The sequence below is a fragment of the Protopterus annectens genome, chromosome 1.part1 (genome assembly GCF_019279795.1).
Source record: "Protopterus annectens isolate FY-2018-M chromosome 1.part1, PAN1.0, whole genome shotgun sequence".
In the NCBI taxonomy this organism is placed as follows: domain Eukaryota; kingdom Metazoa; phylum Chordata; order Ceratodontiformes; family Protopteridae; genus Protopterus; species Protopterus annectens.
In genome coordinates, this window is record NC_056726.1 from 1,341,286,721 (window position 1) to 1,341,303,340 (window position 16,620).

The 16,620-nt window shown below is 42.9% G+C and overlaps 1 protein-coding gene across 2 annotated transcripts in view; it reads left to right on the forward strand.

Annotated features, from left to right (window-relative positions):
* Positions 1-16,620, forward strand: part of GCLM (glutamate-cysteine ligase modifier subunit) — a 557,909-nt gene that overhangs the window by 331,767 nt on the left and 209,522 nt on the right. For both annotated transcript variants that reach the window (XM_044081903.1, XM_044081895.1), the window contains one exon: positions 14,838-15,040. In XM_044081903.1, coding sequence (XP_043937838.1) covers positions 14,838-15,040 — 203 coding nt within the window. The remainder of the gene's footprint in view (positions 1-14,837; positions 15,041-16,620) is intronic.

The following is a 16,620-nucleotide window of genomic DNA, read 5'->3' on the forward strand; positions in this document are numbered from 1 at the left end:
CCTGAAATTTTCTTTTTCGAGTTTCAGAACTGAAGTCTTCAACTAAAGCTAAGTACCCCATTGGGGAAACTTTTTCTTGCTCTAAACCGATGCCAGTAAAAGTCAATAATTGTATTTCTTGTGGAAAGGAATTACCTCATAAAGATTTTCATTTGTACTGTATTCCTTGCCTAGGCCCTGACCACGACGTACCTCGCTGCCGGTGTTGTGCCTTATTTAAACCACAAACTATTCATCATCGGTACATTTTCGCTTCTAAATATTTTGGTAATTGGTTAAATTATCCAGATATGTCTTCGGAAAGTCACCCGACTACCGACATCCTGAAAAACCGCAAAAATAAAGACAGAGACAGGCCGCCTAGGTCCAAAGCTGCCGAAGATGCTTCTCCTGAGCTAGTCGCCAGTTCGCCGGTACTCAGTGAAGTGCTTTCGCAGCCCGATACCCACTACTTCAGATTCGCAGGCCTCTACTGAGACCCATTTGGAGTCCGGTATGCCGCGAGATGCTTCAACTGTGGAACCTGCGGATGTCTCTACCTTGGATGGGTCCGGAGCCGCTGTGCAGGCACCGGCTTCTGAGGGTGTATTCAGGCCTACTGACTTGCTTATTAAATCAACGCCATCTTCTTCTTCTAGGCCTAAAACTCGAACCATGCCTAGGAAACCCAAAGCCCAGACCGCATGGTCAGGCCTTTATGCCTAAAAAAACAAATGGTAAGAATGGCTGAAGACCTTATTACTTTAACCAGGGGAAGCCAGCCTTCCCCCTCTAAGAGATCTAGGACTGAATTTGTTTATGATACTTCTGACCAAGATTCTGAAATTTCTGTCTCCTCTGACGACCAGGATTTACCCTTATCTACCTATGAGGATTCTGATGCAGAGGACTCTATTCCCTCTGCTTCTACCCTAGAGGATTTTTCTTTTGGTGAAACCTTGCATACTCTTAGGGAGCATTTTCACTGGGAAAGCCAGGATTACTCTGATTCTAAAAAAAGACTTAGAGATTTCTTACTCCTGCCCCAACACAGGGCTTTTAGCTATCCCTCCTGTGCTGGACATTGTTGACGATGCCTTTTCGGAATCTAACTTGGTCCCTGACTCTTTACCTCCTACTCCCAGAAAACCTGATAGATATTACAGGGTTTCTGATTCTCACAAGTTCCTTTTTAAAAATCCTACTGTGGATCCTGAGACCATTTCACAGGGACCCAAGGGCATTAAGGCTACTACTGCCAAAAATCCTACCTCCTCTGATAGAGATTCCAGGGCCCTGGATAGATGGGGTAAGAAGGTATACACCTCTGCAACCTTGGCCATCAGGGCTTTAAATTGCCAGTTTCATATGTTAAAGTATCAGCAGCATATTATTGGATTGCTTAAACAGAAAATGATGTTGATTCCTGATTGTGCTGAAAATAAGGATTTACAGGATTTAATGCATTCTGCTGAACAGGTTGGAAAACATACTTTGCATTGTGGTTTTGATTCACTAGAGGCATCTTGCAGGGCTGCTGTCACCGGGTCTGTACTTAGAAGACATGCTTGGCTTAAGGAGCAATCTTTGCCAGATCATGTTAAAACTAAATTGCTGGATGCTCCCTTAAATCAGGACCACCTGTTTGGCAACAAAGCAGAAGAAGTTCTTAAAAAGATTGAGGAAAAAACTAAATCTATGAAAACTGTTAAAGATTTCTTACAAGTGCAGCCTCCTAGATTTAGTAGGCATTGGCCCTCAAAAAAGTGGTCCTTTCCTGCCTCTTCCAGGCCTTCTCAGTTCAAATCCAGAACCAGCAGAACACCCAGGCTTCAGTCCCAGGGTACACACAGGACTAAGCAGTGGGGGGCTCCCACTTCCAAATCAGGGAGTAGAAAGACCCCCCCTATGGTAAGCTGTGTCAATCACTTAACATTAATACTTCCAAGCACTTCTCAACTGACTGCTCCTTTAGGGGGAAAGATTGCTCTGCAAGCAAAAAACTGGGAACTCATTACCCAGAACAAATGGGTTTTAAACATAGTTTCCCAAGGATACAGATTTCACTTCCACATGTTACCAACCCCAAACGGTTGGCCAGATCTATCCCCAAATCAGTGGGCAGAGGCTCAAAAGCAAGTACTCTCTCTTAAGATTAAAGGCTATTCAGACTGAACCAGAAGAGGAAAAGGGACAAGGTTTCTACTCAAGACTTTTCCTGGTACCCAGAAAAGACAATTCATGGTGTCCTATCATGGACCTTTCTATCCTAAACACCTTTTTGGTGATTCCAAAATTCAAGATACTAACTCTTCACCAGTTGCTTCCCATGATAGGCAAAGATGCCTGGTTGGCCACACTGGATTAAAAGGAAGCCTACCTGCACATCCCAATCAGGGAATCTGGCAGAAAATACCTACGCTTCAAAGCAGGCTGCATGCACTATCAGTTCTCTGCACTGCCCTTTGGGTTATCTACTGCACCCAGGGTATTCACAAAGTGCCTACCTCCAGTCATTGCCTTTTGCAGGCAAAGAAATATTCAAATATACCCATACCTGGACGATTGTCTAATTCAGGCAGAAAGCCAGGACATACTTCTGAATCATCTGACATTTGTACAAAAGGTGTTAACTTGTCTGGGGTACACCATAAACGAAAATAAATCACATCTGGTACCCTGTCAACAAATTATATTCCTGGGACCAAGCTTGAACACAACTTCCCAGATGGCTTTCTTCACGCCAGAGAAACAAATTCATTTGACAACTTACTTCAAGCTAGTGGCCACAAAAACCCTATCTGCAAGGCAAATACTGCAAGCCTTGGTGTTCATGGCCTTGTGCATTCTACTAATTCCATATGCAAAACTGCATATGAGGAAACTACAATGGTATCTAAAAAGCCTATGGTGTCAACATTCTCAGGATCTAGAAACAATGATTCCTATCATACCTTGCCTACGGTTAGAATTCCTTTGGTGGGCAGAGGCCTGCCACCAAAACAAGGGACTACCATTCACTCTTCCCCCTGCCATCCAAACCCTAACAACAGACGCATCAGACTATGTATGGGGGGGGCTCACCTGGCAGGGAAGTGCATTCAGGGCAAATAGAATCCAAGTCAAATGCACCTGCATATCAATCAAAAAAAAATGTTAGCTGTACAGAATGCTCTGACAGCCTTCAAGGACCACATTCTTCCAGGACAATTAATGGTAAAGACGGACAACACCACTGTTATGTGGTACATAAGCAGGGTGTACCCATTCTTACCCCCTCTGCAGACTAGCCATGACTCTGTGGAGCACAGCCTTGTACCAAGTGCATATACAGGCTCAATTCCTGCTAGGAAAACTAAATACACTGGCAGACAAACTAAGCAGAAATCTCATGGACCCACACGTGTGGAAACTGGAACCAAAGATTTTCAACATGTTGATCAACAAGTGGGGGATCCCAGATATAGACTTGTTTGCCTCCTCCCAGAACTACCAATTGGATAAATTTTGCACAAGGACTCCCCACAAGCAAGCTTGGAAAGTGGATGCTCTGTCCTTCAGCTGGAAAAATCTATCAGTTTATGCCTTTCCTCCTCTGCCTCTCCTCCTCAAAGTACTACTAAAGATCAAACAGGACAAACCAAGGATGATACTGATTGCACCAGACTGGCCACGCCAACACTGGTACCTCCTCTTGCGCAGTGTGTCACAGGTGGCCCCATGACACCTACCTCAGACCCCTACCCTGCTGTCTCAGATTCTGCACCCCCAACTTCAAACCCTGGACCTGGCAGCCCAGCTTATTTCCTAATCTCTCTGTTACCATCCCTAAGTAAACAAGTGTTGGATGTCATTTTGGAGGTAAGGAGGCCTAGTACTAGAAAATCTTATGCTGAAAAATGGAAAAGATTCTGTGCCGGGAACCAAACTCAAGGGATGGCCACAGCAGCGGCCAATTTACCTCAGATTCTTCAATACTTCACTGAGATGCTTCACAAGGACCTCTCCTTTTCCTCCAATCAAAATTCATACCTCAGCCATTTCATCTCATTACAACACAGAACCACCCCTCTTTTCTCACCCGCTGCTCAAGCAGTTCCTCAGAGGGGCCAAAAACTTAAGAACACCCAGGAGAGCCCCAACTCCAGCCTGGGGCCTTAATTTTGTATTCGAAAAAACCACTCTTCCTCCTTTTGAACCAGCTGCAACTGCAGAGTTAAAATTCCTTTCTTGGAAAATGGCTTTCCTTTTAGCAATCACTTCAGCAAGAAAAGGTATCTGAATTACAGGCCCTTATGGCAGTGGAGCCTTTCATCTTTCATGCGGACAGGTTGTCCCTCAGGACCAATCCCTCTTTCATGCCCAAGGTGGTATCCACTGTGGCTCTTAATCAGTCCATTCGTTTGCCAACCTTCTTTTCTAATCCACAGAACAAAGGGGAACGGATACTGCACTCCTTAGATGTGCACAGACAATTTAGAGTTTACTTGGACAGGACTAAACCTCAAAGGAAATCTGAACAACTGCTGGTGGCATTTGCTGCAGGAGCAGAGGGGAAGGCTATTTCAAAGCAATACATTTCTAATGGATAGGCCATTGCATTAATTTCTGCTATAAGCACCATGGAAAACCTATCCCACAGGGGATTAGACCCCATTCAAACAGGGCTGCATCTACCTCTACAGCCTTTCTCAGAGGTGTCCCTACTAGAGATATCCTGGAAGCTGCTACCTGGAGTTCTGTACATACTTTCACCAAGCATTACCATTTGCCAATTTTCTCTAAATCCAGAGCTGGCTTTGCCACTGCAGTTTTGCAGGGCCTTATAGCTGGTCCTAATGCTATCTAAATTCCTCCTCTCATCCTTAGCTTTGGGAATCTACCCAAATGCGATGACTGCAGCAGTGAAACACGAAGAACATAGTACGGTTGTGTACACTTACCATAACTGTAGATGTTAGAGTCTATTCACTGTTGCAGTCCTGGTTACCCTCCCTCCAGCCCCCTGACTTATTTTGGCTATACCTCTATTCTCCTCTACTATACTTAAAAGCTTTTTGGTGTATTTGCATTTTTGTTGGAGGTATAACCTTGTATATTTATATTTAATTGCTTCCCATTAAGGGGGGCACCTGACATCTGGGGCAAGAAAAACTAATGTAATGGGGTTGGCTGCATGCTTTTATACCCCTGACTACTTGACGTCACGGAAGATGAGACAGCAACCGAAGCAGGACCCAAGACTTTGATAATTAGGCCAACTGAGGGCTACTGCAAGCAGATAACCCAAATGTGATAACTGCAACAGTGAATACACTCGAGCATCTACATTAATGGTAAGTGTACACAACTGTACTTTCTCTTCACCCATGCTTTTGTTTCCCACTTCTTACATCCTTTTTGTTTCCTTTCTTCTGAGATTGAGATGATCAACCCCATTCTGACTCTGTTTCTGTCAGACTGTTGGATCACACATTATCCATTGCCTTTTAGTTTATTCACTGCTGGCTTACCAGCTCACAGAACACAAATGCAGAAACAGCACATACATTTTCCATCTATGCTTTTTTGGACTTTATTGCATCTTTCTCCTGAATCATGTTCCTGACTGTGCTGATTTAGTATTGCATTAGCAGTATGAGTGCAGTGTGACGTAGGACAGGTGCATTCAGTTGCCGTATAAGACAGCTGCACTCAGCTTCTTAGTTAACAACTCATTAGTGTTGTAGCAGCATAGCAGCCTACAGGACCATGATGAGAAAGTACTTCAGTGTGCTGATAGAAGTATTGAGTTAATGGTGGAAAACATTTCTAATTAAATTACCCAAATATAATATCAGTATTATATTAGTTTTTGCAAAGCCTAGCTGTCCATTTTGCTTATTTCAATCAAGAAATACTGTTGGTATCGCAATAACTTGGGCTTTGGAGGGTTACACTTAAAAAAAATTGTGCTGTCCATTAAACCATCTCACAGTACTGAAACAGCTAGAAAACATGTCCACATTTTAAGATGAATTGTTTTTTTTTGATTCAGCATTTTTTATTCTGTTATAATCTTTTTGATATGTAGAATATTTGCAGATTTCATTAATTTATCCATTTTTTTAAGCCTGTTCTGGTGAAGATTGCAATTGTAACAAGAGAAACCAAGAACCAAACAAGAAAAACTGATGGAGGTCCAGGGAGCACACAAGTCCAGTACATAACCACACAGCTAGTAGCAACCACCAAAGATTTATTGAGCAAAAACAGCAGTCAAGCGCTTTCGTCTTATATCAAGACTTCATCAGAACTGCAGTAGTCACATAAACCACACAATATAAAGGAACATCCCGTAGTCATGTGGTTAAAACCAACCAATACAAATAATGCTTAAAAAATTAATGAATTAAAAACTTGAAAATGTAATGACACTTTGAAACAGTGTATATGAGTGAAAAAACAGTGCTAAGTATGCTACAACAATGTATGTACAACAAATTATGACTGATGAATTACTCCTGCATACTTTTCAATTTTAGGATTGGAGTAATGGAACAGCAGTCATTAAGCCCAGGGGAAGTAAGGACATCACACATCAAAATCCATATTAATTCCTTTCTGTTGAGGTGTTCTTCTGTGTCCTAAATTGAAAAGTATTGAGGGGTAATTCATCAGTCATAATTTGTTGTATATACATTGTTGTAACATGTTTGGCACTGTTTTTTCACTCATATACACTGTTTCAAACTGTCATTACATTTTCAAGTTTTTAATTAATTAATTAATTTTTTAAGCATTATTTGTATTGGTCGGTTTTAACCACATGACTACAGGATGTTCCTTTATATTTTGTGGTTTACGTGATTACTGCAGTTTTGATGAAGTCTTGATGCAAGACAAAAGCACTTGAAGATTGCAATTTTAACAAGCAGAGTAGAGTAAACTGTACTTTCCTACCCCAGTATCATTTCCACTTCATCCTGTGGGATCCCTAGGCATTTCTAGGTAACCTGAGTGATATAATTCATCTAATATCTTCTGTGTCTGCCTTGAGGCTTGCTTCCAGTGGACTATGAGCTCCTGCAGGAGGCTACAATGCATCATCTTTGCATGGTGGCCAGACCCCCTCAGGTGACTCCTTTCAGCATGGAGGAGCAGTAGCTGTACTCCAAGCAAAGAAATGTTTTTTTTTGTTGGCATCTGTGATCACTTTCTTTCAGCCACTATCTAAAACCATTGACCATAGGTTTGGATGAAGCAGCAGCCTGACCAGTAAATTGCGTGTCATCCTGTAACTCAGATGTCATCGTTTCACCACCACAGTCTGGTAAACAACTTACAATGCTTTTCACTCAGACCTCAGGATCCTGAAAGTTCTCCACATGAAGTGTCTACTCTTTTCTCCGCCAAAGAAAGCAGTCCACTGTGTTCCTGAGGTGAACTGTGATTTGGAAGATTTTATGAGTCCTCAAATGATTAAAGCAAGCCAGTCATCTCTTATCTCGAGTCCTTACTGAATGTTTTAGTCATATTCTACATTTAAAAATCTCTTTCTTTCATTTATCTTTCAAAAAGTGTGTGTGTGTGTGTGTGTGTGTGTGTGTGTGTGTGTGTGTGTGTGTGTGTGTGTGTGTGTGTATATGTGTATACACATACACACACGATAGCCTTTGCTGTTAACATTAAGTCATGTAGTGCAGGTGAAATGGAAAGAAAACTTAAGACTACTCATGGGGGGGGGGGGGTGAAATTTATCACACCAATTTAGCTGTATTACAGCCATGTGGACAAAAGGGCATATGGATGAAGTTTTGTCTGAGATCGGATGGCCTGCCTTGTGTTGTATTATGGTAGCTGGAGGGGATGGGCCAATTAGGATGGGAGTGAGCATCTATCACTGGCTTGTCCATCCTGGTGAGGGGAAAATGGTTCTGGTTCAGCACTTCTGTGACATCTAGAGGAAGCACCATGTTTTACACCCCTGGAGAACAAGCCTGCTGAGCATACACTACCCACACCGAGGAAGTTTAAACCAGGGAAGATGTGTGTGGAGAGGTGCATGTATCCTGTGATAGGCAGACACAGTGGAGCTCAGGAGAGGTGCTGTGGTGGATAAGATCTCCAGAGAGCAGTGACTGGAGTCTGCTGGGTAAGCAGACTAACCCACTTCATATCTCCTGACTCTTGTCTCTCCAGGGAACAAATGGGCTGAGTAGACTGTTTCTCAAGGAAATAGGTCATAGAGCTCTTGCTAGGACTGAAAGTGCTGGCTCTTTCTTCAGGAAATGAACAGATTAGTCTCTCTCTGATTTTGTTGAAAGTCCTTTATTTTTGTCTCATATATTTTCTTGTCCATCATAAAATATTTGATTTCTGGTATCCATCAGAGGACTACAGTCAGTTATTAATGACAGACATTAGTGTAATATTGAAAAATTTGTCCCTGCTCTTTGGCCCTTGTCCCCCTGTTATTTTTGACTTTTGTCAGAATTCTTGAGCAAAGAAGATGAGAGGTTTGCAGTGGAGTGAAGGAAGGAGAGCCACTGGGAAAGACCGAGTGGACAGAAAATAATATAATAAAGGATATGTTGGTGTTTCAGCATAGATTAGGTAGAGTCAGAGATACTGAAAGCATACCTGGGAAAAGTGGTTGATACTATGGTAGAGTATGGAGAAAGAGTTTCCACACATGTATGTAGCTGTTTGTTTTTTAATTAATGGAATATGGATACTTGATAGTTTTTAAGCCTCATTTTGTTTTCTTTAATTTTGACATAAATGATGTCATACAGGATAAATAAAGAGTACACAAAATCATTAAAGGAACATTATTGCAATATATGTTGCGCAACATTTGCCAGAAGTACTTACAGCCACAGTTCTGCCTAGTTGTTTGATACTGAAGATGTTCTTCATGTTTCACTGTTGCTGTCATCATCTGTGGGTTATCCCTGCTGTGGTAGCCCTTGGTCGGCTAGAATACCAGAGTCAGTGTTTTCCTACGTCGGCTGCTGTCGCTTGATGACTGACATCAGGTCGTCAGTGCTATAAAGCAAGGCAGCTGACGGCATTACATCAGTCTTTCTTGCCATGGGGACCATAGCAGAAGCAGTTTGCAAGTGTGCCGGTCGGTCACTACCAGAGCTGGAATTACAGCTGAAACCGTCTAAAGCTAAGTACCCCGTTGGGGATCCTTTTTTCTTGCACTAACCGATGTCCAAAAAAGTTAACAGTTGTCTCGCCTGTGGAAAGCAGATTCCACACCAAGACTTCCATTCATACTGCATCACTTGTTTAGGTCCAGACCACGACGTCCCCCATTGCCGGTTCTGTGCCCTCTTTAATGCGAAAACCATTAATCGTAGGGCTCTTATTGTAGACAGGTATTTTCGTCTTCCGTCTTCGCATTCTGATATGGCATCCATCAGCCAACAATCCGTAGACATTCTGAAAAAATGTAAAGCTAAAGATAAAGACAGACCACACAAGGCTAAGCTTTCTGAAGATGCTACCGCTAAGCAGGTTGTCAGTTCTCCGGAATTCATTGAGGCACTTTCACAGCTCCTGATGCCCAATACGATATCTACACAGGCCTCTACCGACACCCTTTCGGAGTCTGGTATGCGGCAGAAATCCTCATCTTCTGAGCCTTTGGTTGTCTCTGCTTCGGTTTGGTCCTGAGCCGCAACACAGGCGCCAGCTTCTGAGGAGGCCTTTTGCACTCCCGATTCTAGACAAAAAATGACGTCTTCTCATCCTACTACCATTGCTCTCAGACGTGCAGATTCTCTTAGGCCTAGAAGCCAGGCCATTCCTAGAAAAGCTACCTCTAGCCACCATCTTACTCCAGCTCCACCACCCCAAGCCCAAATGCTTAAGATAGCGGAGGATCTTATCTCCCTTATCAGGGGTAGTCAGGCCACAATTTCTAAAAGGAAAAGACACCCTTCTCCTGAAATAATGACAGAGCAGGATTCTGAGTAATCTGATTATTCAGATTTTGAAGAGGAACAACAACCTCTGACTGCTTATGAGGATTTGGATGCAGAGGAATCCATTCCTTCTGCCTCCCCACCAGAAGAGCTTTCCTTTGGGGAAACCCTTCACACCCTCAGGGAACATTTCCACTGGGAATCTCAGGACTTCCCTCAGTCTAAGAAAGGCTAAGAGAGTTTCTAGACCTGCCCCAGTACAGACCCCCGGCCATCACCCCTATCCTAGAAGTGGTGGATGATGTTTTCCATTAATCCAGCTTAGCCCCTGATGCCCTCCCACCTGCCCCCAGTAAACCTGACAGGTATCACAGAGTACGAGATTCTCACAAATACCTGTACAGAATTCCTGCTGCAGACCCAGAGGTCATCACACAGGGATTCAAAGGAGCTAAGGCTAGTTCTGCAAAGAATCCTACTCCTTATGACAAGAATGCCAGAGCTCTGGACAGATGGGGTAAAAAAGTATACACCTCTGCATGTTAAAATATCAACAACACACTTTGGAGCTATTAAAGCAAAATATTTCTAACTTTCCTGACTGTGCCAATTCGAAAGAGTTAACAGATTTACTGCACTCTACTTGTCAAGTGGTGAAGCACTCCTTGCACTGTGGATATGATGCCCTAGAAGCCTCAAGTGCAGCAGTGTCAGGATCTGTCATTAGGAAACATGCATGGTTGAGGGAACAACCTCTCTCCTGATCATGTCAAGTCTAAATTGATTGATGCACCTTTGGATAAGGACCGCTTGTTTGAAGTAAAAGCAGAAGATTGCTTAAAAAGATGGAAGACAAAGCAAAATCTGTGCAAACAGTAAAAGATTTCTTTCAGGTTCAACCTCCTAGGTTTAGCAGGAATTTTCCCTCCAAACACTGGTCCTTTCCTGCACCTAGCAGGCAGGGGCAAGGTAAGCCCCGCAAGGACAGTCCACCCAGCCCCCTATCACAGGGACAGCAGAGAACCAAAAAGTGGACCACTTCCACCACAAGGCAGGGAGTTCTAAGCAATCCTTCTATGGCAAAAATTCACAATGACGCCTCCCCCCTTTGCCTTCCTTTCACTCACCAAAAGCAAGGAGAAAGGCTCTCCCTCTGCAAAGAAAATTGGCTTTCTGTAACAAAGGACCAATGGGTCTTAAAAATCATTTTCCAGGGATACAAATTCTCTTTCAACGAACTCCCATTTCCAAGAGGGTACCCAGACTTACCCCCAAATCAGTGAGCAGAGGCATTGAAGCAAGTCCAAACTCTCATATCCCAGGGGGCAGTAGAACCTTTTCCCGCAGATCAAACAGGCAAAGGCTTTTATTCCAGACTATTCCTTGTTCCAAGTAAAGTGGGCACTTGGTGCCCCATCCTGGATCTATCCTTTCTGAACACCTACCTGGTGGTCCCCAAATTCAAATTGCTAACTTTGCAGCAGCTGCTGCCTATGCTGATGAGAAATGTTTTCTTAGTGAACCTAGACCTAAAAGATGCCTACCTCCACATCCCCATAAGGGAATCCTGCAGGAAATTCCTGCACTTCAGAGCAGGCTCACTACACTTTCAGTTCTCTGCGCTACCCTTTGGCTTATCTACTGCTCCCAGGGTATTCACCAAATGCTTAGCCCCAGCCATAGCATTTTGCAGACAAAGAAATATTCAGATTTACCCTTATCTGGACAACTGCCTCATTCAAGCAGATTGCAAAGAAAAACTGCTTCAGGATCTCCTCTTTGTCAAAACCCTCCTAACTTCCTTAGGGTTCACCATCAACGAGAAGAAATCAAAGCAAACACACTCCAGGAAGATCATTTCCTTGGGAGCACTGCTGGACATAGCATCCAAAATGGCTTTCCTATACCCAGAAAAGCAGAGCTTCCTGCCTCTCTACTTTACCAGCTGGCTTCTAGAAGTCACCTCACGGCGAGGAAGTTCCTGCAAGCCTTGGGGTACATATCATCTTGCTTCCTTCTAATTCCTCTGGCCAGACTTCACATAAGAAAACTTCAGTGGTATCTAAAGAACCTTTGATGCCAGCACTCTGTCTCTAGAGACCTCTCTCCCTGTGATCCCCTGCATAAGGTCTGAGTTTCTCTGGTGGGCAGGGGCCTGAGCAAAAACAAGGGTGTTCCCTTCATTCTCCCCCCTACCGGGCGGACAATCACCACCAATGCCTCAGACCTTGCTTGGGGCACTCACCTGGCAGGAAGGTGCACCCAAGGTCTTTGGGATGCCCAGCACCTCCCCTTAACATCAACCAGCAGGAAATAATGGCAGTGCAAAAAGCTCTGACATCCTTCAAACCCCACCTCAGGCCTGGGGTTCTCCTTATCAGAACAGACAACACCACAGTAATGTGGTGCATCAATAAACGGAGGCACCCAATCTTTCCCTGTGTGTAGACTAGCCATGAACCTCTGGCTGACAGCCTCCTCCATGGAATTACACCTAATAGCCCAATACCTGCTAGGGATCAATAACACCCTGGCAGACCACTAGAGCAGAAACATTCTGGACCTCCACGAATGGCAGCTCCACAGAAAAATCTTCTTGCAAGTCACTCAGGAGTGGGGAACTCTGGAGGTGGATCTCTCTGCTTCACACCTCAACTACCAGCTAGAAAAATTATGTACCAAGGAGTATCACCACCTAGCGTGAAAGGTGGATGCCTTGACCTTTCCCTGGAACATGCATTCCCTCCTGTGCCTCTTATTCCCAAGGTACTGATCAAGATAAGGGAGGTGAGACCAAAGGCTATCCTCATTGCTCCAGATTGGCCCAGACAGCATTGGTACCCCTTACTGCGCAGCCTGACATCACAGCCTCCTAAGCAGCTTCCCCTGACTTCAGACCTCTTGACTCAAGTGGGGGAGGAAATGCTGCACCCAGACTTACAGACCCTCAAACTGTCAGCATGGCTAATACTCTAAAAGCAAACAAGGGGCCCCTGTTAATTAAACAGGTCTTAGACATTATCACAGAGGCCGGAAGGCCCAGCACCAGAAAAATCTTACGCAGGGAAATGAAAAAGATTCTGTTCCTGGAGCCAGTTCAGAGGGAGCAGTTCCTCACAATCTTCCATTCCTCTTATCCTGGTTTATCTAGCAGAGTTACTCAATAGTGGCCTCCCCTTCTCTTCTATTAAGATCCATGGCTCAGCCATTTCAGCTCATTTCGATACAGACCAGCCCCTGTTCTCACATCCTTTGATTAAACAATTCCTCAGAGGGGCTTCTAATATCGGACTTCTCCCATAAGGCCTCCCACGCCAGCCTGAGACCTGAATTATGTTCTGGAAAAACTAACCTTACCACCTTTCGAACTTGCTGCTTCAGCAGAACTGAAATACCTCTCCTAGAAGACTGCTTTCCTACTAGCTATCACCTCAGCCAGAAGGGTTTCAGAACTTCAGGCACTGATGGCCATTGAACCCTTCGGGATTTTCCATGTAGACAAGGTCTCCCTGAGGACTAACCCCTCCTTTATGCCCAAGGCGATATCTAATGTGACTCTCAACCAGGCCATACATCTACCCACCTTCTTCCCTAACCCTCAAAACAAGGAGGAAAGAGTTCTGCACTCACTAGTCGTGCACACACAGCTCAGATACTACCTGGACCATACTAAACCCTTCAGGAAAACAGACCAGCTTCTTGTCAGCTTTGCCCCAGGGGCAGAGGGGAAGCCCATTTCCAAGCAGACCATTTCAAAATGGATATCACACTGTATCTATTTCTGTTACAGGTTACATGGGAAACCACCCCCTAAGTCTATCCGTGCCCATTCCACTAGGGCAGCCTCTACTTCCAGAGCATTCCTCAGAGGAGTTCCCACCAGGGACATCTTGGAAGTTGCCACCTGGACCTCTGTCCATATCTTTACAAAACATTACCACCTACCTCTTTTCTGTAAGGCCAGGGCAGGGTTTGCCTCTGTAGTTCTGCAGTGCATGCTTACCCATGCCTAGGTGTCTAACTAATCCTTCCACCCCTCTCCTCAGCTTTGGGAATCCTCCCACAGGTGATGACTGCAGCAGTGAAACACAAAGAACATAGTACAGTTGTGTACACTTACCATAAATATAGATGTTCGAGCTTATTCATTGTTGCAGTCCTCATTTCCCACCCTCCTTCCCCCTTATATCCTCTTTCCTTAGGGAGACATAAGCTTCTTATGGTGGCTTTTAGCCACCAGGACTACTTTGCCATATTTCCTTGGGCTTCTGACTGGTTAGGGCAAGAAAAACTGATGTAATGGCTTCAGCTGCCTTGCTTTATAGCATTGACGACCTGATATCAGTCATCAAGCGACAGCAGCCGACGCAGAAAAACATTGACTCTGGTATTTGGGCCGGCCCTATCACAGCAGGGATAACCCACATGTGATGACTGCAACAGTGAATACAGTCGAACATCTACATTTATGGTAAGTGTATACAACTGTACTTTCTGGTTTGCCTGTATGGTACTAAACTGAAAAAACGTTTTATAGATTGTGTGGCATGCAAATAATTGTTGTCAGAGTCTGTTACAAATCTAATAAAGTAAACATCGTTTTAAATATATTATGTCTGTGTTTTTTTTTTTTGTCAAAAATACAGCTACTACTCTGTCATGACAGTTACTTTGTTTGAAATGGGTGTGTCCTTTAAAACTGTTTTAAATTTCGATGAACCCATTTTCTGTTCTAGAGTGAATTTGCTTTATGAGAAGCATTAAAATTGCCATTTCTTTTCCTGACAAGATTTTTGATACTGTTACTAAAGAAGTCTGTCCCTGACTGTTTAGAGCATGCTAATCATGAAAGAGGATTACTCTACACTCTGTGGTTATTTGTTAGCTACAGATGCTATGTTATTTGCCCATTTTTAATACTTGCCTGATTTTTGTTTGCAGCATGTGCGGCTCTCGATGTTTCCAATCTTGATTCTGTAATTATTGCTCCCCCTCCTCTTGAGGATGGAACTGAACTTACACTGGAGCATTTGCAACCTTATTGGGGAGAACTGGAAAACCTTGTTCACAACAAACAGGTTTTGGCTATTGGTACATCTGACTTAGATAAAACACTACTAGAACAGCTCTACCAGTGGGCACAGGTAATAAATAAAGTGATTATCCTTTCTAAAATGTGCTTGGTATTCTTTTTCCAATCTTTTTATTAGGAATACAGGGATACTATTATATTTAAGTTCATTTACATAAAGATTAAAGTTTTATATGTATTAGAATACTTTTATTAAACTTTATTCTTTTCTAAGTCCATGCACATTAAAACACAAGTTATTAACAGACAGTATAATATGAAATTTAAAGGGTGACCTTACACTAAGTTTTAGTTTATATACACTTGAGGCTTTCCGGGCTTCCAGAAGATTGATAGTCATTATTATATCTTGAAAGTTAGTGTTAGCTATGTAGCCGTCAAAATGTTTCTTAAATTTTGCAGAGACCTGCCTCGTTCCACAGTCAATGGAAGTTTTTTTTTCCAGAAATTTGGGAGTTACTAGGTGATGAATTTGTCATGGTTAGAACTATTCTTATTGGTGATTTCAATGTTAAAAGTGCTTGTATGGGCATTGCCCTCATTTGTACAGTTCAGACATAATTTTTCAAGAAGCACATTTGTTTAGAGTCCATATTAGAAGGTGCAGATCTCACCTAACAAGTAGGCAGTAAGGTACTGCAGTAGACAATTGTCGGAAGTCTTTCTGAGTAACTCAGGTTTCTCAATCTACTGAACGTTTTGGAAATAAATATGTGAAGTTTTAGTAGTTGGACAATGTGCTGATTAGAGTGAAACATTATATTGTACAACAGAGGGAACCAGAGAAATACAGGGGAACATTGACTTTCACTGAGTATTAGGTTGCTACCCATGGTCTTCTTAGATGATTGTAGTGACATTTTAGTAAAAATTAATTTAGTGCCTTACTCTTGATGTAGTCACTTGCAGTCACTTTCTTAGCAAAAGACACAATGTTATACTTAATATTAAATGCTAGGCCTTTGTTTTGCACAGGGGATTTGAATGTTGTTCAGCCCATCTTCCAACATTTTGGGAAAGAGTAATGCTGTTAATTGTACTCCACTAGTTAATTCATGCAGGAGCAAGACAGTTTTTAGTGCAGTGTATTTGTAGATTTTGAATTCCTAAGGTTTATGATTCCTGCATAGTGGATAATATTGAATGCTTCATACACAAAATAAGTTATTCTACTCATAAATGCCAGGATTATATTGAAAGGATGGTCTAGTGATTTGCAATACAATTTAGTTCTTCGAGTACACATTTTTGAAACAGTATGTCACAGTACTGCTAATCAAAGTGGAAACATCAAAACTCTTTCTAAACCTTTTGGAGTTGCTTCTCTTCCAGTCCTTCACCTTCCTTCTGTATAACTTGTTATCTTTATATAAGGCAACTTGCTTTCTTTCTGTACAGTTTACCTCTTACTTGAATTAATTAATTCTGAGGGCCATTCTGACATGACTCCATGGGGTTACTGCAGTGGATAACTTGGATTTTTTCTTCTGTTACCTCCAGTTAGGTACAGGGCAGAATTTTCTCTAGCGTTTGAACTAGGGGAGTGTTTGCCTCCAGCATATGGACATATTGGGGCAGACTTAAGGTGTTTTCAGGCCTTATGCTCCTTGGTTCTTTTATAACACTTACACA